General features: G+C 41.3%; 1 protein-coding gene across 1 annotated transcript in view; it reads right to left on the reverse strand.

Annotated features, from left to right (window-relative positions):
- Window positions 1–5,262: 5,262 nt before the first annotated feature.
- Window positions 5,263–22,815, reverse strand: part of oprl1 (opiate receptor-like 1) — a 162,575-nt gene continuing 145,022 nt past the window's right edge. Inside the window, exon 5 of the mRNA XM_034694928.1 lies at window positions 5,263–5,810. Within this exon, the coding sequence (XP_034550819.1) occupies window positions 5,263–5,810 (548 nt within the window). The remainder of the gene's footprint in view (window positions 5,811–22,815) is intronic.

A 22,815-nucleotide genomic window follows, 5' to 3' on the forward strand; every position in this document is an offset into this window, starting at 1 on the left:
TTTGTCAGTTTAAAAGTCAATTTAATGTCTGAAAATATCTGTTAAATGTGTCCCTTCATTTCCAGAAAATGAGAATCCCTGGTGTGTTTTCTGTTTCAGGGCTGATTTCAGCTTAAAGACACTAAGAAGAGAGAGAAAGAGCCCCTTTGTCCCTTGGAGTGGGGTCAGAGCACCGTGACCCCATCCTCCGGCTTTGCCACCGTGGTGCTGGGAGTCAAAGTGACTCACTGTTCACACACCTACCTAACCCTGCCCCCTTTGTAAAAGCCCTGACCGCGAAAAATACCCCGAACCCAGAGAAAACCACCAAACTCAACATCATCCCAGAACCTGACCAATTTCACCCAATTCCCCCAAAACCAGCTACACCTGGAGAAACAACACACCAAGACGTGTCATCTGCAAAACATCTGTGATTACATTTTCCCTGCCATGTTTAATTTGCTTTTCTCTAAAATGCATATTTTCCACAGTATTTCTGACCAGATAGTTTAACCTGACTGTGATTTGTAGTTTCAGAAATGTGTGATGCTCTCATTCATTTTCAATTCAATTAGAATTCAATTTGTCCCCCTGATCAGACCTGTCCTCGCCACACAGGATCAAATTTTGTGGGTTCTGTTATCATGCTATTAACATAGGTTTCTTTATAACATAAAACCCTTGAAGGGGTCTGATTAAAGGTCCCATATAATGGTAATTCAGCTGTTTAAGGCATGTCCTAGTGAGTTCTGATGTTTTAAGCAAGGGTTTGGATTCAGTTGCAAAAAGCACAATAGGTTCAGCCTCAATGGAGGATCTGCAGCTTCTCATACTCTAACACTGATCAGCTGCCTGATGGGATGTGGATTGGGGAGGGTGCAGATGGATGCAGAGGTGGAAAAACACCGAAAACAAAAATGGCGAGTCCTCCAGAAGAACTCAAAATGCTGCAGAAGTAAATATCAGAAGTTAGCAACACTAGTGATGGCACAAATGGAGCGACGCCTGCGAGCTAGTTCAGGCAGACAACTCGAGCTGCAATGCCATACACGTCACATGTCCCACTCTCATAACCATCATCCAATCCTGCCCTCTGCCTCTCAAATTGGCGGTCTATTTAAACTGGGAAAAAATCTCCCATCTCTCCCTCTGCCTGTCAACGACTCTGCTGCTGCATGCCATTGCTGATATTTTCTTCTTCCACGCCGCCTCCCCAGCTTCCACCTGCAGGCTCCGGGGAGTGTTTAGTACGTTTTGCTCATCACTCCTCAAAGTCTGCGTGTAAACTTATCTGCAGGGAGTGATGAGGCCGGAGCCTGGGCGCCAAACGTGAATATGTATTTGCTGCTACAATAAACAATTTAAACGTGAGTTGTCTGACTGAACTATTGTTATTGGGTCACAAGCTCATGGTAAAGATTCTTTAAAGGGGGTCAGTGTCGACACAAACCTAGCTTGTTTTGACCATCATTATCAAAGCAGACTGAGGAGGAGTTTTCAGCACAAAAAGAGATTAGCACCAACTGTAGCCTGCATGTTGTCAAAAATAAATAGCAACCACTGTTTCTGTCTTATGGACATTCACATTTGTGGGTTTTTCAACCTACAACAGAGAAGTTGGCATGTGTGGCTCTAACCTTTGTTAGCATGACTCTGCAACACTGAAGCATCATAGTAGCAAAGGGGAAGCTAATTGAAATCGCCTTGTTTTCCAGGTTGGTGAGCCACAGAAACGATGCATGGGCTTTTCCACTTCTGCACTCCCAGGGTTGCTCTAAGCTGGAGGATGTCTAAAGCAGGGGTTCCCAAAGTGATGGTCTGGCCCCCCATTGTGAGTTGCAAGATACAAATGGGGGGTCGTGAGATGTCTTCCAGAATGTTTTTTTTTTTTTAATTATCTAAAAATAGTAGATTTTACCCATTATAGTAAATCATATGGATAAAATAGTAGCTAAACTTGAAAAAAAAACTTGAAAATATAAAGTGTAATGAGTTTTCTGCCTTTCTTTTTGCCAGATGACTCCTAAGTTTAGGGTTAGTGAAGAGTTAATTATCAAAAGCATCAGTAGCAGCAGGTTAATTCATAACAGCACAGGAAACACAGACACATGCTCATATAGGTAGGGTCATTTTCTCCAGACCAGTTTAAAGGTGACATATCACGCTTTTTTCATCAACATATATTGGTCTAAGAGGTCCCCAAAACATGTCTTTAAAGTTTGTGCTCAAAAAAACACTTTGAAATCAGATTTTGGTCTGCCTGAAAAACCCTCTTCTTCAGTCCTCCTCAGAACACTCTGTTTTCTCTCTGACCACGCCCCCTCAGGACGTTGATCTAATGTTTACATGCTGGCTGAATATACACGGCTGCTCAGAGATCACGTTACTTCAACCCTCTGAATCTGATCCTGACGGAGAGGCACCTGTAGCAGGACCTTTCTGAAGGATTGGTCACAGATTTAGTGTTTCTTGTTGTTTTATTTGTCAGTATGTCGACGTGTGTCTTGGTACACAGCTACGAACATGTAGCTATGTGGCTATGCTAACTAGCGCTAGCACTTATCCATGATAAATAAAAAATCATCCACTAGATCTTCAAATCTGCAGACGTTGGGAGTAAAACCGACCTCTGCCAGAAAGGCAGCGGGACCTTTCTGAAGGATTGGTCACAGATTCTGTGTTTCTTGTTGTTTTATTTGTCAGTATGTCGATGTGTGTCTTGGATCACAGCTACAGCTACGGCTACGACATGTAGCTATGTAGCTATGCTAACTAGCGCTAGCACTTATCCATGGTAAATAAAAATCATCCACTAGATCTTCAAATCTGCAGACGTGGGGAGTAAAACCGACCTTTGTGTTTATTAAGACAGCCTACAACTAGCATGCCTCCCTCCTAAGCTCCTTGTTAGCACACGTGTGTGCAGGTAATGAAAAACGGAGGAGGGGTTGAGTTGTATTTTATACAGTCTATGGGCTGAACAAGCTCCGAGCTCTGACTCCGTGACAGACCGGATATTGTTGTGACGTATGAAAAACACTGAAGTCTGAAACGGCTGGTTTCAGCACACATTTACAGAAAGGTGGAGAAATCAGAACAGAGGCAGAATGGATTCTTTTCATTCTTGGGGGGTTTGTAGACAGGGACACATATTTCAGGTAGAGAACCATTAAAAAGTCCATTTTGCATGATATGTCACCTTTAAAATCACTTTGAGGGACAGTGAGGGTCGCGAGTTTTTGGCACCTACATTTTTGGGGGGCTGAAAGTTTGGGAAGCCCTGGTCTAAAGTATATATGTAGAGGCTAGGAAAAACATGTTTGACATTATATGGGACCTTTAAGTAATACTTACAGCCTTTGATTGCTGGACGGCACTAGCACCAACTCTTTATTTTAACACACTGTGAATAAGTCAAGCTGTGGAAATAGTTTTTTTTTGTGTGTTTTGGGGGAATTTTTATCAACATGTTAAATATTAAATTAAAAAATACATTATCCCTAAATATTCAGGTTCAATGATTAATCACAGATGTTTTGTAAAATACGTCTCCCTGCAGGTTATAAAATATAAGGGTTGTTTTAAATTCCCATCGCCAATGGAGAAGAAACAATCCTCATCATTTATCACTCAACTGTCGCCTGACTTTAAAATATTCATACATGATGGCAGTGTGCTAAAACAACAAACACTTGCCATATCTTTTAAAAATATATTGTTTTTTTACAGGCTGTTTTAAAGATAGTGTGTCAATGGCAAATTCGTGTATTTAACTGTATAACAGAAGTGGACATTACCTCTCAACTACATCATGATCATGTTTTAATAATGGTTCTATGGAGAGGGAGGAACTTTATGTTAACTAAGATAGAGATGCAGTGATGGAATTATGTTGTTTTTTCCAAATATGGTGACCTCTGGCTCCAAAAAGCCAAGATCGTGACGATCAAAATGCAAAACTTAAGGCTTCTAAAGGGAATCTAAAGTTATGGCTGACATCACATTGGCTTCGTCCACTTCTTATATACAGTTTAAGATATCTACCCTGGCCTGGTAGGGTCATTAGTTTTGTAGTTAAGATAAATAAAGGGGAAAAGAGTTGATATTCCTCCTATACTTTTCCTTCTGGTAGTTTCTCTATGTTACATTTCACCAACCCCCCCCCTCCCCTCCTCCAGACCCCACATTCCCAACACCTCACAAGTGACGATATAAAGTTTTCAAAAATCCCCAAACTCTAAGAAATACATGTTGAGACTGGATTTCTCAGGCTTATTTGTTTCAGGACACGTTGAAAAGTGTTGCTCGTACGATAAAATAACATTCACGTGACCCATTCAGGGTCCTTTTAACGCAGCTTAAGAACTATTGTTCAAGAGCTGCTTGTTGCACATTGTTCTTTACTGTATGCTAGCTGTTGTTGACAGCTGTTACATCCAACTTCATGTGTGTTAGTCCCAGATAGCAGGGAACACTTAGTGGGTCTATAGAAGTCCTGATGAGGGCTCTGCAGCATAATACCCTTAAGTAGACATGTTTGTGTGGCACAGAGTTCATAAGTTTGAATGTCAACTAATGAAGACAGAGTAATCTGAGACTGTGTTCCTCATTTTCACATTTCCATGGTAATTATTCAGTCCTCCCCCTCACCACCAGATGAGTCCCATTCCTGCTTCCAGAGTGTTTATATCCCTTCTACTTGCCAAGTGCAGCCCCTGCTATTAAAACTGTGTCATTTATATGCTCTCCACAAATGTCGGGCCTCAAATCTTGCCATATGATACCCAATTACAAAGCTGGGCATCCGTCCTGCTGCCTGGGTTTCAGGCTCTGCTTGCAAATCCAGTTTTTGAGACTGTTTTATTTGGAGCTGCAATAAATGCTGAATACTGCAGCTCACTTTTCTGTGTTTACATCCACTTCAATGTGGTTGGATCCTTTACAAGTCTTCCTCAGGCCTCCTAAAGTCTGAGGCTTTGCTACAAAGTATGGCATTGCCTTATGTTCCAGGATCTATAGGCTTCATATTTGGCACCTTCTCCCAGCCAACACCACCATCACGTGGGTCTTTTGGGTCCAATCCTAAATTCTCTTCCTTTCAACTCCATCCTCCTCATCTCCATCCCCCCCACCCCATGCCAGTCTTCTAGTTGGGGGGTGGGGGGGCTCGTGCCGCTAGAGAGCAGTAATCTGAGTCAATTCTGTGTTGGAGTTCCCCGTCGCTTGATTCTCTCTCCTCTGGCTGGGGTCGACCCCCACCAAGGGGAGCTCCACGCCTAGTCATGCTGGATTAGGTGTCCCTCCCCCATGCCCCCCACCATCCCCGGTCTTGCAGCTGTACGCCGCGGCCACCTCCCTGGCGATGCTCCTCATGCGGCCGGACTGCTGAGTGTCGAGGCGGAACGGTGACGGGTGGCAGAACTCGCGAAAGCAGCGCTTGAAGTTCTCGTCGAGGAAGGCGTACAGCACCGGGTTCAAGCTGCTGTTGACGTAGCTCAGCGCGATGCAGAAGTGCATCATGACCAGCGTGAACAAGCTGCTCAGGTTGAAGCCCAGCGACTGAGCCAGGACCATGATCTGGATGGGGGTCCAGCACACGACGAAAGCCGCCACGACGACGAGGACCATCCTGGTGATGCGGCGCAGGTTGCGGTCCTTCTCTTTGGAGCCGGACAGGATGCGAACGCTGCGCAGGCGCTTCACCATGAGGCTGTAGCAGATGCTGATGATGGCCACGGGGATGAGGAAGGAGAAGAGGAACACACAGGTGCCAAAGACGGGGTCCCAGTGACTTCTTGGTTCGGGTAGACCAATGATGCACTCGACACCTAGAAGAAGAAGAGATATACATTAAAGATGAGGTACAGAGTAAGTGGGGGTTTCGCTTTTGTAAACCAGTTTGGACCAGCTCTTCGTTATGCTGCTACAGGCTTAGACTGCCAGGAGACTGACACACTGGGATCCTGTCTTTCCCTCTCTCTCCTCTCTCTGTCTGTCTCTTACTTTAACTCTTCCTGTCCCATTAAAGTTACTAACCATAGACCTTTCTGGAGTCCCTGAGCTCCCTTGTCTTGTAGGTTCCTCTGGATCTCTGCTGTAGATTCCTTTTTTTGGTCTGTTATTCATCCTTTCTTTCTTTCTTTCTTTCTTTCATTCCTTTCTTTCTTTCTTTCATTCTTTCTATCTTTCTTTCTTTCCTTCTGTCTTCCTTTCTTTTCTTCCTTTTTCCTTAATTTCCTTCATTCTTCCATTCCTTTTTTTTCCCTTCTTTCTTCCTTTCTTTTTTCTTTCTTTCCTTTCTTTCTATCTTTTTTCTTTCCTTCATTCTTCCATTCCTTTTTTCCCTCCTTTCTTCCTTTCTTTCTTTCTATCTTTCTTTCCTTCACTCTTCCCTTCTTTTCTTTCTTTTTCCTTTCTTTCTTTCTATCTTTCTTTCATTCTTCCTTTCTTTCTATCTTTCTTTCTTTCCTTCTGTCTTCCTTTCTTTTCTTCCTTTTTCCTTTCATTCCTTTCTTTCTTTCCTTCCTTTCTTCCTTTTTCCTTAATTTCCTTCATTCTTCCATTCCTTTTTTTCCCTCCTTTCTTCCTTTCTTTCCTTCTTTCTTTTTCCTTTCTTTCTTTCTATCTTTCTTTCTTTCCTTCACTCTTCCCTTCTTTTCTTTCTTTCCTTCAGTCTTCCATTCCTTTCTTTCTTTCTTTCTTTCTTTCTTTCTTTCTTTGTTCTTTCCATATTTCTTCATCCTTTATGTCTCCTTTTCTTATCCCGTCCTTTCCTTCTGTCATTCCTTCACCATTTATTCTTCTCTTTTTCTTTCTTCTTCTCTCCCTCTCTTTTCTCTTTTCTTAGACCTTTCTGGAGTCCCTGAGCTCCCTTGTCTCGTAGGTTCCTCTGGATCTCTGCTGCTGTGGACGTGCCAGACTCCAGCTGCTACAACTACTACTATCCATCTCCCCACTATCATCTCTCTCTCTCTCTCTTCATCTCCCTCTATCCCTCTCTCCAACACGGTCTCAGCAGATGTGTGTCTAACATGAGTCTGGTCCTGCTGGAGGTTTCTGCCTGTTAAAGGAAGTTTGTCCTTGCCACTGTAACTTGCTAAATGCTGCAAAGTGCTCTGCTCATGGTGGATTAAGATGAGATCAGACTGAGTCCTGTCTGTAAGATGGGACTGGATCTGATCCGGTCTTGATCTTGGGTCTTTGTTAATAATAGAACATGGAGTAGAGAAAATAAGATGATCACTTTCTCAAGTTGTAACTGTTAAAAAAGTTCAGGTGAGTATTTAGCAGTCTGGCAGGGAGCCTGCTTCAAGGTGGTATTTGTTTTCTGACTGAACCCACTCCTTGAACTCACCTGGCTTTGCTTTTTAGAGTCTGCCTCAGCGTGATAAGATTCTGGACTGGAGCACCAGACCTGGTTTATTGATCTGTCCTCCAACTGCCTTTTATTTATAGCCTCCAAATGTTCCATAAGGTCCAAGGAGGGGAGCTTGGGGGCAAACACAAAGCACTGAAAAGCAGGCACCAGATTGCGTGCTTATCTGGTGAGTTATGTCTGACTCTTTCTCACTTTTTATCACACTTTTCTGTTTGTTCTCTGCATCAAACATGTCTGCATTTATTCCACGAATTACTGTGTTTTGAGCCCAGCTCACTTAATTTACTGTCATGCTGTTTTCCTTTATTGATTGTGAAAACAGTTAAAAATTCAATGAAAGTGGATTGAGTTTCTTTTCTTTATTTTTCAAGTGGAAAGTCTCTATGTGGACTTAAAGCTTCTGTCAGTGTACATTTGCAGACATGTGAGAGTAACTTTTGGTGCATTGCAGTTTGTTTCTGGTTTAGGTTTCTGCACACATCACTGTATATTGTATGAAAAGGTTGGCTTGTCTTCCTTATGCAACAGAAGAATGTGTATCTTTCTTTATAAGGCCATACTCCAGGAGCTGCCGTCTAATTTATGCTCCTTATTGATTCCTAAAGTTGTCGGACTCGCTCTGTCTTTGGTAAAAGTTTTAATGTCTTTGCTCCCTCTTCTTGGTTTGTGTAGCAGTGTAGATGTTCTAAATTCCTACAGTGTTGACAGTCAGTGAAGGCATCAGGAGAGGTGTAGAGCAGTGGTGTCCAAACTTTTTTCAAAGAGGGCCACATATGATGTTGTCAGAATACCTCAGGGCCAGAGGCTCCTACTGGAACTTAGTAATCATAAAAGTTACATATGAAAGTTAAATATTAAATAACAATTATTTTACATGTTTTTCTCAATAAATCAGTAACTAGGTAGTCCTGAGTCCTCCACAAGCCATGTAAACATTAGCAAACTTTGTCTTCTTCTGGAGGAAAAGGTTTTTCATTAGGGTTGGCAATGTGGGAAAAAATATTGTCTCATTATTTTCCTATGGCAGGATCACAATCTGAATTTCATCACACTTCTTTTTCATGTTAATTTAAAGACTTTTCTGACCAGAAGACAACATCTTTAGAACTAACTAATTATTTTCCTGCGTTCTGAACATTTTTTATGCACCAAATTTAACCTTTTCTGCACAATTTCATAATTTTGATCTCGTCTTGTGTCTTCTGAACTTTTAGTGTTCATCAAGAACATTTTCACATCATGATAAAAACATACATTTGAAAACCTGTCAGCTTTAAGAGTTCTTGTGTTTCTTCTTTATTGCCATCTTGCAGAATTCCCAGAGCTTTGGCTTTGGCTTCTCTCCCCACTGCTCTTCTCCCTCTACACCAATGACTGCACCTCAGGGGACCCCCCGGTGAAACTCCTGAAGTTTGCAGACGACACCACCGTCATCGGTCTCATCCAGGACGGAGACGAGTCTGCTTACAGACAGGAGGTGGAACAGCTGGCACTCTGGTGTAGTCAGAACCATCTGGAGCTGAACCCGCTCAATAGGGTAGATATGACAGTGGACTTCAGGAGAAGCCCCCCCCCCCACTCCCCATCCTGAACAGAACTGTGTCTACTGTGGACTCTTTCAGGTTCCTGGGATCCACTATTTCCCAGGACCTGAGGTGGACCTCCCACATAGACACAATCAGAAAAAAGGCCCAGCAGAGGATGTACTTCCTGCATCAGCTCAGGAAGTTCAACCTGCCCCAGGAGCTGCTGATCATGTTCTACACCTCCATCATCCAGTCTGTTCTGTGTACCTCCATCACTGTCTGGTTTGGATCTGCAACCAAACTAGACAAACACAGACTGCAGCGGACTATAAGGACTGCAGAAAAAATCATCGTTGTCGACCTGCCCCCCATCCAGGACTTGTACCGGTCCCGGGCCAGGAAACGGGCAGGTAGCATCACCGCTGACCCCTCACACCCTGGACACAAATTCTTCAAACTCCTCCCCTCCGGCAGGCGCTACAGATCACTGAGCGCCAAAACAACCCGCCATAAGAACAGCTTCTTCCCCCAGGCTGTCACTCTGATGAACACTAAACCATAACAGTGTCACACCTGTCAGATAAATACTCTCTGTAAATATACATGTAGATACACAATGCAACAATTCTCCAAGCAGAATTCCATATTTCTATTTTTTGCATTATTTAACTACTATTTTTATAATGTAAAAACTACCTCTGCTACTCACCACTGCACTTTATCATATTATTTTAGTCTGTACATATTAGTCAAGCCTATTTGTTGTTCTTTTGTATTTATAGCTAAGGTTATTGTTATTATTTTTATTTTATTTTTTATTGTAGTTCTTATTCTTATTCTTATGCCTTGTACAAAGAGAGCACAGTTTACTAAAGTCAAATTCCTTGTGTGTTCAAGCATACTTGGTGAATAAAGCTGATTCTGATTCTGATTATACAAGTAGTCCATATGAAGCTTTTTGAGAAGTTTCTGGAATTACTTTAGTTTTGTTTGTGCACTTGAAAGAAACTGCAAATGTACAGATGATTTAGAATGTGATTAATTTCTGTGCTATAAATAATACATTTTAAGATGGAAGCTTGGGGCCATAAATAAATGGACCTTGGGCCGCGTTTGGCCCCCGGGCCGTACTTTGGACATGCCTGGTGTAGAGTGTGCGAGTGGGAGAGAGGAGAGACAAGCAAGAGAAGTTTGTCATTAATTCTTCTGCTTGTCAGAGCCCCCCGTGGTGAGAGCTTTTTAGACTCTGATCCTGACTACAGTCCTGAGCAAAGCCCCTCATCGGGTCAGAGGGGACAGGTCCGAGGTCGAGCGAGAGGGGCAGTAAAAAGAGTCAGGGGGACTCGGAGTGCACGCTGGGGAAATGTATGCGCAGGAGGCTGGCAGAACGACAGGATAGGATTTCATTGGTTTAAAATTTTGGACCCCAAAAACAGGGATTGGTTGGTGTTTTCCCAGGTTTATTCCGTCTGTAGATTGATTGCCATCAGGACATAAAGAACCAGTATAACAAAAAGTGTATCTAAATCTGACTACCAACCCCAGCTTTAAGTCATGAAGACATGTACTTTGTCCAGCACTATTCATAAGGAAAGGATTGGAAACAGCTGTCTTTTGGTACTCTATGGGCCTGATCTACTAAGATCCCAAAAACGAGTGCTAATTTGCGTGTGCAAATAATAATTTTGCACGTGTTATTTCTGGGCGTGTTGCGGGTGATCTACTAAGACTGCGTGCGCAAATGATAACGAGTGCAAAAGTGGTGCGGACCGCCCTATTTCACGAGGATTTTGCGTGTGCTATCGGCTGTCACCATGGAGAGTTAAAATGTATAAATGAAGTTTGAAGCCATGGAGTTGGAGGTCTTTGTGGAGGAGGGAAATAAACCAGCAGAGACATCTCAGCGTTAGAAACACGATTTGGGAGGCCATCTGTGAAAAGGTGAATGATGTGAGAAAAAACAGATGATCTGCCGATGAAATAAACGCATCTACTCTACTCCAAAACTCAATCAGTGTTTTGATGGAGTTTAGAGAGCGATTTGATGAGGCTTAGTCTGCCACTCTTGCTCTAGAAAAGTTAGGCGTCACTTGGATGAAGACAGTCGCCTCACTGTCCCAGGGAGCAACTTTCGGGTGAACGTTTTCAATGCCTGATATCATCATCCAGCAACTGTCCCAAAGATTCACCAGCTTAAATGGAACTGGGAACATGTTTGAGTCAATTCGCCCCAACACACTGCTGCAAGCACGAGATGAGGAGTTACGCAGAGCTGCCTGGCGCAGCTCAGCGAGCGCTCATTCTCCAAGTTAAAACTAACTAAAAACCCCTTGATGAGCACGATGGGACAGGAGAGACTGAGTGGACATGTCATGTTGTACATTGAGAATGACAGATCAAAGAAAATGGACATACAGTGCATCGTGGACAAGCCTGCAGAGCTTAAGGCTCGTCCAGACAGTGGTGAGTAGGCCGAGTACTTCATGTTGATTTTGTGTTTGTATGTGAAGATGTGGGCCGCTGTGCCAATTATACTAAACTGTATATCTGTTGATACAGTGACCTACTGTGCTCTCATTATATGAAAAAGTTAAAGTGGGTGTCAGAATGATGCGGTCGCTATCCGTGGTGCTGAACTACTTTGAATTTGTGTTGTTTTATTATTATTATTTTGTTCTCTTGGTTTGATTGACTAAAACATGTAGTAATGCTTGTAAGCCCAGCTTTTGCGGGCATGTTGTAAAGTTATGATGAGCTTTGCAGTGACCACAGCCATGTGTGCATAACGCTGTACCAGTTTGCACCTGCCTTTCAAACGTGCTGAATATAGACGCAAATACAGCGCGCGCTATCTGCTTCAGGTTTGATAAATCACATTGCGTGTGCTAAATGATTACATTTCCCTCCTCCCAGTATTTTGCGCGTTCTGATGATCTGCATGTATTCTGCATATTCATGAAGGCAAACACGCTAAATGATTTGCGAGTGCTATTTTACTCATTTGAAAGACGCAATCCTCGGTGCTCCCGGTTAGTACGTCAGCTTTGCGCGCGCTATCAAGTTTGCTTCCAGCACACAAGGCCTCAAAATCAAAATCACTAGCTGGACTCTTCTCTTCTGTTGCCCCTAAATGGTGGAATGAATTGGCCAACTCCATTTGATCTGCAGAGTCCCTCTCTACTTTCAAAAGACAGCTAAAGACCCAGCTCTTTAGGAAGCACTATGCACTTAGCTAGACTGTTCTCCACTGTTGTCCCCAGTGGCAGATCATGTCTTCCAGCTACAGTTGACTCACACTGTCCTGCTCTACTCTGGGAATCTGTGTTCAGGTCTTGAGTGACCCAGCACTTGGTACTTTGGTCCTTATTGTGGTGATGTTAATTGTTGATGATGATAATGGAAGGTCTTAAATGGTTTGGTTGCTTCATTGTAGATGTTCCTTATTTACTTTTGTGCATTGCCTTTACACTGCTTGGCAGTACCTGCACCCAAATGGACTTGAAGCGCTTTGTTACTCGTACTGATCTTGTTTCCTCTTGTCTAGATCTTTGCTTGTGTTGTTCTTGTTCTCGTATGTACGTCGCTTTGGATAAAAGCGTCTGCTAAATGACATTGTAACATTGTAACATTGATCAAATCCAGTCAGCAGCTTATACGGAGGAGAAGTGGGGAAGAAGAAGACAGGAAGATGAATGTGTCTGGGCCTTCAGAGAGATAGAACGAGGCAGGTGAAACAAAAGAAAGAGAAACATGATTAATGACTGAGGGGGGTCACAGAGAACGAGGATCTCGTTTTAAAGTGTAAGGAAAATGAAAAAGTTTGACTGTTTGAATCTTTGTGATACTTTACGTGGAACAGTTTCCAGAAGTGATGGATTCATGATTCATTGTATTAATCTGTCCTTCAGGGTGTTACACACACACAGAACGAGTCACGACAGGAGATTTCATTTCGCAGCATGTTTTATGAAAACACACCTGCGCTTTCATCCTAAATCCTCACACAGAGCAGCCGCCCGGACCTCCTGATAACACTGAATCATTTCAGCTTGTTTGCCCAAATGGAACACGGGTGCTGTTTGGAAACTGGAGGAAAATCCTCTTAACGCAGGATTCAGTAAATCACCGACTGAAATGAAAGGACAGGACTGACTCTTTAACTTTCTGCTTTTTCCCCCTCCGGCTGAGTAGAGAAGTTCTGCTGCAGATCCCAGGGGTGCAGTGTTTACTAATCAGCGACACACACTCCTCGTGTTATCAGTAATTAGACAGACTTTTATCTGACCTGATGAATGCACGAGTGGAAATGTTGAAGATTAAACAAAGCTGCTTGATTAAATACTAAAAGAGGCTTAAGTGTTTGCATGAAGTCTGATTGCAACGCTCACATATTTATCAACACACTTTACTAAGATGTAAATATCAACATTACAGTGGGACTTCATGAAGAGGCAGAGCATCTCCAGAGCCACAATATAAGTACCTTAGACGGCATTAGTCTGGCATCCAGCACCTCGGCTAGGAATCTAGGAGTCCTATTTGATCAAGATTTATCCTTCAATTCCCAAATTCAGCAAATCTCAAGGTCAGCCTATTTTTCACTTGCGCAATATTTCTAAAATTAGACACTTCCTATCTCAGAGCGAAGCAGAAAAACTAGTCCATGCATTTGTTACCTCCAGGTTAGATTACTGTAACTCCCTCTTATCAGGCTGCCCCAATAAGTCTCTAAAGATTCTTCAGTTAGTTCAAAACGCTGCAGCTCGAGTATTGACTAAAACTAGGAAGAGGGAGCACATCTCTCCAGTGTTAGCTTCTCTACACTGACTCCCAATAAAATGTAGACTAGAATTTAAAATCCTTCTTTTAACCTACAAATCCCTTAAAAATCAGACACCCTCGTATCTTAAAGAGCTCATAGTGCCCTATTACCCCTCTAGAACTCTACGCTCCCAACATGCAGGCTTGCTAGTTGTACCTAAAATCTCTAAAAGTAGTGTGGGAGGTAGAACCTTCAGTTATCAGGCCCCTCTCCTTTGGAATCATCTACCAGTCAGGGTCTGGGAGGCAGACACCCTCTCCACTTTTAAGAGTAGACTTAAAACTTTCCTTTTTGACAAAGCTTATAGTTAGAGCTGGATCAGGCTTGGACCAGCTTTTGTCATGCTGCTATAGGCCTAGACTGCCTGGGGAACTGGCACACTGACACACTGGGATCCTAGCTCACCTTCTTCCCCCCAACCCCTTCATCACTTACTTTAACTCTGCCTGTCCCATTAAAGTTACTAACCATAGACCTTTCTGGAGTCCCTGAGCTCCCTTGTCTCGTAGATTCCTCTGAGCTGCCGTAGACGTCCTCCTGCTGCGGACGATCTGGACTCCAGCTGATACGGACGTGCTGGACTCCAGCGGCAACAGCTTCTACGACTCGTCTCATCACTATCACCTCTCTCTCTTACTCCCCTCTATCTGTCTTTCCAGACCCAACTCGGTCGAGGCATGATGGCTGTCTAACATGAGTCTGGTCCTGCTGGAGGTTTCTGCCTGTTAAAAGGAAGTTTTTCCTCACCACTGTAACTAGCTAAATACTGTGATGTGCAATGCTCATGATGGATTAAGGTGGGGTCAGACTGAGTCTTACCCTGTCTTGGTGTTGGGTCTCTGTTCATAATTTGACATAGAGTGGTCTAGACCTCCTATGTTTGTAAAAGCGTCTTGAGATAACGTTTGTTGTGATTTGGCGCTATACAAATAAAGATTGATTGATTGACAAGAAAAAGTATGTGAACTCTTTTTGGATTTACCTGGATTTCTGCATACATTGGTCATAAAATGTGTTCTGATCTTCATCTAAGTCCCAACAATAGACAATCACAGTCTGCTTAAACTAATACCACAACAAATATATACACATATACACTGGAGATCAAAATTAGAGAACAATCTACAATTTCCTAAAAATCAAGGTCACTGCATAGTCATATTTAAAAATGATCTAAGCAGGAGTGAAAGAGCAATATTTTAAGCATATTTGAAGAGTTAAATATATTCTGAAGCACAGTATAAAAAACTTAAATGAGATATTAGAAAAAGAACACTGATCAAAATTAGAGAACACTTCAAACACCTCCCAGTTATTGGTGTTAATCTGACACTTGGTGCTAATTTCCTTGATTATCTGACAACCCCTATTTAACTGGCAGCCTAACTTCCAGTTTCACTGACTCTGCAAGATGGTGAGCCGTTCCAAAGTGACTGAAACCCTCCCGGCAGCAGGTTGTCCAGATGAAGGTCAAAGGGATGACCCTATCAGCCATAGCAAGACAAGTTGGTCATTCCAAATCTGTGATTTCAAGAATATTGCATCTTTACAACGTCACAAACTCATTCAAGTCCCCCAAGAAGGCTGGTTGTCCACGAAAGACAAATGCAAGAGAGGACAGGATAATGCAGAGGATCTCAATTGGGAATTGTTTCAACACTGCAGCTGGAATTGCTCGCCAGTTCAGCGTTGAACAGGGTAAGGATCTGTCTCGTCATACAGTGTCTCGACGTTTAAGAGCATTTGGACTGAAAGCCCAATCTGCAGTGACCAAACCTCTCATTAGCAGAAAGAATCAAAGACTAGATTAACCTTGTGTGGACAGAGGAGAACTGCTCCAAAGTTCACTTTGGACATTTTTTTCATGTTTTTCTGCTTTTGGAGCACAATTTCAAATATGATGAAAAAAAAATTTCATTCTCCGGGTCAACTTTTCTGTAATTTTTTTTGTCCAATTTTTTTGTTCAAATTTTTTTTTTCCAAAAATTATTTTTTTCAAAATTTTTTTCTCAAATTTTTTTTTGTTCAAAATGTTTTTTTCCAAAAAATTTTTTTTTCTAAATTTTTTTCTCAAATTTTTTTTGTTCAGGGTAAAATAGTTCTGGGGGCTAAAAGAAATGCACCTATAGTCATCCAGGTCATGGTAATTCAAAGCGTGATCTGAATACATAATTGGACTTGATAGAAATTCTTGAAGATGCTTCACCTCTGAACAAACTGATGGACGTGAAGGTAGAAGATATAAGCCTCTAAGAGTCGTTGGTGTGCTAATGTAGTCACATGGGGTCATTAGCTGAGTTGTTGACCTAGTTTCTGAGAGGCGTTCAGGTCATAGGTCATCTGTGGGCCGTATGGTACATGTTGTGAGTGTGGCTTTACTTGATTTGCAAGATAATTCAAAACAGTGCTGTGTGTTGGAGACAAGTGGTGACTTAGGCCAACACTTCGCATAAAGGGGAGGTTGTCCAAGCTAAGCATAGATGGCTCCTTGGACCAACAAGTAGATGCATGCATACTTCTGCATCCTTTACAGTTTTGCATGCCTCACAAATACTCTGCTTTATCTTCCAAACCAAATTAAATCATTATTGGGAAAAGACTTTCCATACGTCGCTTGCCTGATTTGCACAATCTACCCGGGTCTTCAGCCTGCGGTCGAAATGCAGACAACAATGGGGGGCACAGGAACCTTTTAGTTCAGGGTAAAGTAGTTCTGGGGGCTAAAAGACCCTGGAACTCTTGGTCGAAATGCACCTAGAATGTTGAACTCCCTACAGCAGCAGTTAATACTTTATAAGAAAGAGAGAGAAGGAAAACTCTTGCATACAGAGGCTTGTTTTGGGGCAACAACAAACTGTCCAAACAATGATTGATAGTGTTTCAGATGTCTCATGTTGAAGTCTTAACTCTGGTGTGAGCAAACACTAACTTCTTTCAGATGCATTTTGAAGCAAAGGACATGAAAGCTTTGAAATTCTACTTTCGGATGTTAACCCTCGGGGTCTTTGGTGCTTTATCTTTTTCAATGTAGATTTTATATTCATTACATAAAACATGGAGAGAGATCCTCCTCTCTTTTTTTTTGCCCCTGCAGGAGTGTCAAGTAACTCCTTGTGTGTGTAATGTAGTGCTCCTGACCATAAAAGAAACATCAGTGAGTGTCTCTGGTTGGAAATGAAATCCTTAAACTGTTTGCAGCATATAAATACAACATACCACACACACATTCAGAGGCTGCATAAGTAGGGGAGATAAAACCAGATCAAACAAATGGAGGCAGGAAATGTTGAAAGACAAAGTTGATCTATTATTCCATTTGGTGGCTGCTTCTATCTGATGCATCTCTCCGGGCTCAGAGTGCACTTGATTTACAGTCTCTGGTTGTCCCCTGTAAAAATGGAAGCCATATAGCCTCGCCTCCATTACCACCACGCTCCAGGCATTGATCAAAAACACAGTAAAAGTCTGTGTGAAAGGACAGGAGTAGTAATAACCTGCTTGATAGGGCCGTGAAGTTTATGTGTGGTATAAAAACTGCTGTAAACGGCTCTGTGGTCTCAGGGAGAGATGGAGCGTGGGAGAAATGAGGGAGGGTTTAAACCAAAGAAAAACAAGAACATCAGGAGTAATAAGAGTATTGATCCTGTGGGGGGAATAATCCCTCATCATGGAGGGTCAGAGGTCAAATGGAGCATCAACCATAGCTGTGACGTCCGAGCGGAGGACGCATCCATCACGGACGGCGTGTGACGGATGATACAAGAGGAAGAGAAGCAAAGTTACCGCTCCATTTTTTACCCATCCGCCTGATTTGTTGTCATGTGTGTGATCAACATCTCAGAGATCATCTTCTCATCCCTGCTTTCATTCATCTTCCACCTCTTCCTCCTCCTGTCTCCATTTTTCAGACGGTGTGGACGTCTCTGACAGCGACCTTGGGAACACTTTGATTCATGGTCCTGAGTTTAGTTTCATTCTGCTCAGATAGAAGCTGTCAGCTCGTTTGTCCACTGATGAACACCTCAGCAGCCTTTGCATTTTTCATGCATTTAAGGTATATAAAGGTGTTCTTTAAGCATTCAGTTGTGTATTCATGTGTACATAAAGCACAAAGTGTTATTTTACACACTTTACAAGTGTTACTATTCCAGATTTTAACAGTCTTTGCTCACAGTCCTCTCAGCCATGACTGAAGACTTCCTGCTTGAAGATATTTGGTGTCTACTAACTCCATACCTGCCAACATTATAAATCTAAATGTTAAATCTAAATGATAAATATAAATCTTAAATCTAAATGTTAAATATAAATCTTAAATCTAAATGTTATATAAGAATATGAATGTTAAATCTAAATCTAATTGCTAAATGTTAAATCTAAATGTTACATCAAAATCTTAAATCTAAATTTTATATAAAAATATAAATGTTAAATCTAAATCTTGATTTTTAAATCTAAATGTTATATAAATTATAAATGTTAAATTTTAAATCTTAATGTTTATTATTAATCTAAATGTTAAATATAAATCTAAATGCTAAACGTTGAATCTAAATGGTAAATATAGATATAAATGTTAAATATAAATCCAAATGTTAAATATAAATCTTGATTTTTAAATCGAAATCTTGATTTTTAAATCTAAATGTTCAATCTAAATCTTGATTTTTAAATCTAAATCTTGATTTTTAAATCTTAATTTTTAAATCTAAATGTTAAATCTAAATCTTGATTTTTAAATCTAAATCTTGATTTTTAAATCTAAATCTTGATTTTATAAATCTAAATGCTAAACGGTAAATCTAAATGGTAAATATAGATATAAATGTTAAATATAAATCCAAATGTTAAACCTAAATCTTGATTTTTAAATATAAATCTTGATTTCTAAATCTAAATGTTCAATCTAAATCTAAATGTTAAATCTAAATCTTGATTTTTAAATCTAAATGTTAAATCTAAATCTTGATTTTTAAATCTAAATGTTGATTTTTAATCTAAATCTTGATTTTTTAATCTAAATGTTCTATCAAATCTTGATTTTTAAATCTAAATTTTAAATCTAAATCTTGATTTTTAAATCTTAATGTTCAATCTAAATCTAAATGTTCAATCTAAATGTTAAATATAAATCCAAATGTTAAATCTAAATCTTGATTTTTAAATCTAAATCTTGATTTTTAAATCTAAATGTTAAATCTAAATCTTGATTTTTAAATCGAAATATTAAATCTAAATGTTAAATATAAATCTTGATTTTTATGTCTAAATCTTGATTTTTAAATCTAAATGTTTAATCTAATCTTGATTTTTAAATCTAAATTTTAAATCTAAATCTTGATTTTTAAATCTAAATGTTAAAGATAAATATTAAATGTTGCTCTGCGATCCTAAATATTTAACTCATATGTAAATTTACACTGCTGCCTATCAGAAATACCAAAATAAATGCTTCTTAAAGCGATACACACTTAGCAAAACTTCATTACATTTTTATGACATTTTGGAACTTAATGTGGAAAATTGTAGAGGTTATTTTCAGTGTGCTCAACTTTACAAACGGTGCCCCATACCCTCTTCCTGACCTCCTGGGACTTCAACCATGTGTAAGGATCCCCATCAGCTGTCAGCGGCTGTTCTCCCTGCAGTCCTTCACAGGTTTACATACCAAAATATCACAACACAGACGGGTCTAGATTATGACATCCACAGAGAAAAGGTCAGACAGCTCCTGGCAACAAGTGGCTGAGAGTTGTACACCGACACAAACATCCACTGAGCTCTGTGTTGAGGTACTTCGAGTCGTTTGTAGACTGCAGCCTTAATTAAAACACACTTTCCAAATCACTGCAAACAAACATATAATTCATGCAAATCTGCTGCTGCTGTGTTCGCACTGCGCACATGCACTCCTCTGTATTCTGATAAGGGCTGTTTCACACTTCTGCTCCCGGCTCTCTGAGCGGCTGATGTCTGACAGGTGGAAATCTCCCTCAGAATTTATAGCAGTTCCATTAAAGCCTCTCTGTTCGCTGCATGCAAAAAAAGGTCAAGCTGCCATCACGCGATAGCTTTTAGTAGCAATCACTCAAGGCCTTTTTCCAAGTATCTCACCTTTTCAAATGTCAGTGGTTGACTTTTACTCGCCTCGTTTCTACACAAAGCAGCATATGCATGTTTTTTTTTTTAAACCATGCAATGAAAAGCATGAAAGTGACCCAGATTAACCCTCAGTATTCAAGGACTAATGTGAAGCAACTTTTACAGCAACATGTTGAAAAGAAGGGAAATAACCAGTGGTGGCACTCAGGTATCACACCACAGTACTTTACACAGACTATTATTTTAGAAAGGATGTGCCTGTTTTTGTCAACCTCCTCATTGTGCTTACAGATCCCTCTCCTGTAGCCTTCATCAAGCTTCTCTGTCTTTTCTGCAAAGTGCTTCAAATCAGCAATACCCGTCTTAATCCATGCAGGGTCAGATCCTGACGTTTGACAAAGGAGGCAGGGAAAGCAGAATAAAGCATTCGCCTCACTACATAGAGTTAGCCAAGCCTTGTTGCTAAACCAGGTCCTGGAAGAAGACCGGGTGTATTGCCTCCATCTGTCTTTGGACTGCTGGTTAATTGTGATGTTGGGCTGATCAGGTCTGCGCTCTTTCACGTGGAGCTTCTCCTGTTACGTTCTCCTCTCTAAAAGGTGATGTCTTAAGTGATTTCACTGAATTATTTAAGTTCTCTTTCTCCATTCTGCATCTCTGTCCGATGGTCTCCAATTCCGGCGGCTCGACCTCTGCTCGACCTGTCAATCAGCCGCACCTTATGACAGACGGCTGTGACGTTGGCCCCATCCAGTTGCATTCAGCTCTGGGTGCAGGGAAGGTGCGCCCAGACATGGTCCTGTCTCTTGTATTGAAGAGGAGCTACTGCACATGTGCAACCTTTAACCAGAGTCTATGGGCAAAGATTTTTGCACCCAGTGCCAAAACACGTCACCAATCAGACACCACAGATGAACGAAACAACTGTCCTCATCATTAACTATATCATATTTATATATTGAACTATATCCTGTAGACTGTGCAATAACGTGCAATACACTGTGCAATATCCCTGTGCAATAACTACCTCAGCCTTCTGTCCCCGACCAAGAGATTTGCCTGCTCCTCGTCTGTTTCCAGCCTGATCCTCCACACAGTGAAACCAGCTTCTCAACAGGCATTGTGTGACCTGGTTAGGAAAGACTGTTACCTGCTTTTTTCCTCCAGGCTCCAGTGTGCTGCTTTTGGGTTCACCCTCACACCCGTTACAGTACAATCTGGCACTGAGTGAGCTGAAACCGGGACTTAAATACTGGCAGCAGGTAATGAGAAACAGGTGATTTGTGTTGGCTTAATGAGGAGAGTGTGGTTCAGGTAAACGAAGGGGAGTGGAAATGTGCTGGGCTGAGAGGCTGAGCAGGTGTGGCAGGTGATAACTGTGACAGGGGGTCTGTGAAATAATTAGAATACATTTCTAATAAATTATAAACAAAGGGATATGTGAGTCTTGCTGCTGTTAATTTTCTGCAAGCGTTTAAGATCAATTAAATCCCCACGTCTGCAGATTTGAAGATCTAGTGGATGATTTTTATTTATCATGGATAAGTGCTAGCGCTAGTTAGCATAGCTACATAGCTACATGTCGTAGCTGAAGCTGTGTACCAAGACACACGTCGACATACTGACAAATAAAACAACAAGAAACACAGAATCTGTGACCAATCCTTCAGAAAAGGTCCCGCTGCCTTTCTGGCAGAGGTCGGTTTTACTCCCCACGTCTGCAAATTTGAAGATCTAGTGGATGATTTTTATTTGTCATGGATAAGTGCTAGCGCTAGTTAGCATAGCCACATAGCTACATGTTGGTAGCTGTGTACCAAGACACATGTCTACATACTGATAAATAAAACAACAAGAAACACTAAATCTGTGACCAATCCTTCAGAAAGGTCCTGCTGCAGGCGCCTCTCCGTCAGGATCAGATTCTGGATCAGATTCAGAGGGTTGAAGCAACGTGATCTGTGAGCAGCCGTGTATATTCAGCCAACATGTAAACATTAGATCAACGTGCTGGACAGCCGAGACCACACCCACTTCCTGAGGGGGCGTGGTCAGAGAGAAAACAGACTGTTCTGAGGAGGACTGAAGAAGAGGGCTTTTCAGGCAGACCAAAATCTGATTTCAAAGTGTTTTTTTGAGCATAAACTTTAAAGACATGTTTTGGGGACCTCTTAGACCAATATATATTGATGAAAAAAGCGTGATATGTCACCTTTTAAGGTGTCGTTGAGCAAGGCATTGAACCCTTAACTGCTTGGATGGCGCTGCTTGATGGAAGCCTCCTCACTCTGACGTCTCTCCATGAGTGCATGTCTGTAGCTTGTTTGTGCATGAGTGTGTAGATCAAAACTGTGTGTGTATAGCATGATCACAAAACAAAACAGAGCTGAAAAATATAGTGTCCCTATGGAAACATGTGACTGAAGTTTAAGCTGCTTAAACACTCTGTAAAGCCTAACCTCAGAACCAAATGGCAATAATCGTCCATCATTATCAGACTGTGATAGAGCCTCTAGGAGTGGATGCCAAGTTCTCCTTAATTTCTAAGTCACCAGCTTACATCTGCAACATAAACATCATCATTTCCTGGTTTATTACCTCCTCTGGAGAAGCGTCCATTCAGCTGTGTCTGATTAATCTCAGTTCAAATATAGTGGATTACACAGAGGCTTCACTCTCTCCTACTTCAGCTGTATGAAACCAAGAAACCAATTTTCTTCTGATTCACTTTTAATTAACAGATTTTAAGTTTGTGAAACGTTTAAGTTTGTTTGCAGATTCAAGACATTTAAACGATCATCAGCTTCTGCAGCACCAAAATCCAGGAAGTCTTCTTCTGAATGGTTGGTTAGTTTGTCTTCTTTAACTCTCAGCCTCCTCTCTAACGTTGACTTATCTGTTTCTGATGTTTCCCCACACTCCCGTCTTCACCTCCTTTTCCACCTCTCCTTCATATTTTACCAAGGATTCTTCATCCTATTCTGGTTTCTATTTCACACTTGATG

Source organism: Notolabrus celidotus, chromosome 11 (genome assembly GCF_009762535.1).
Source record: "Notolabrus celidotus isolate fNotCel1 chromosome 11, fNotCel1.pri, whole genome shotgun sequence".
NCBI classification, from domain to species: Eukaryota; Metazoa; Chordata; class Actinopteri; order Labriformes; family Labridae; genus Notolabrus; species Notolabrus celidotus.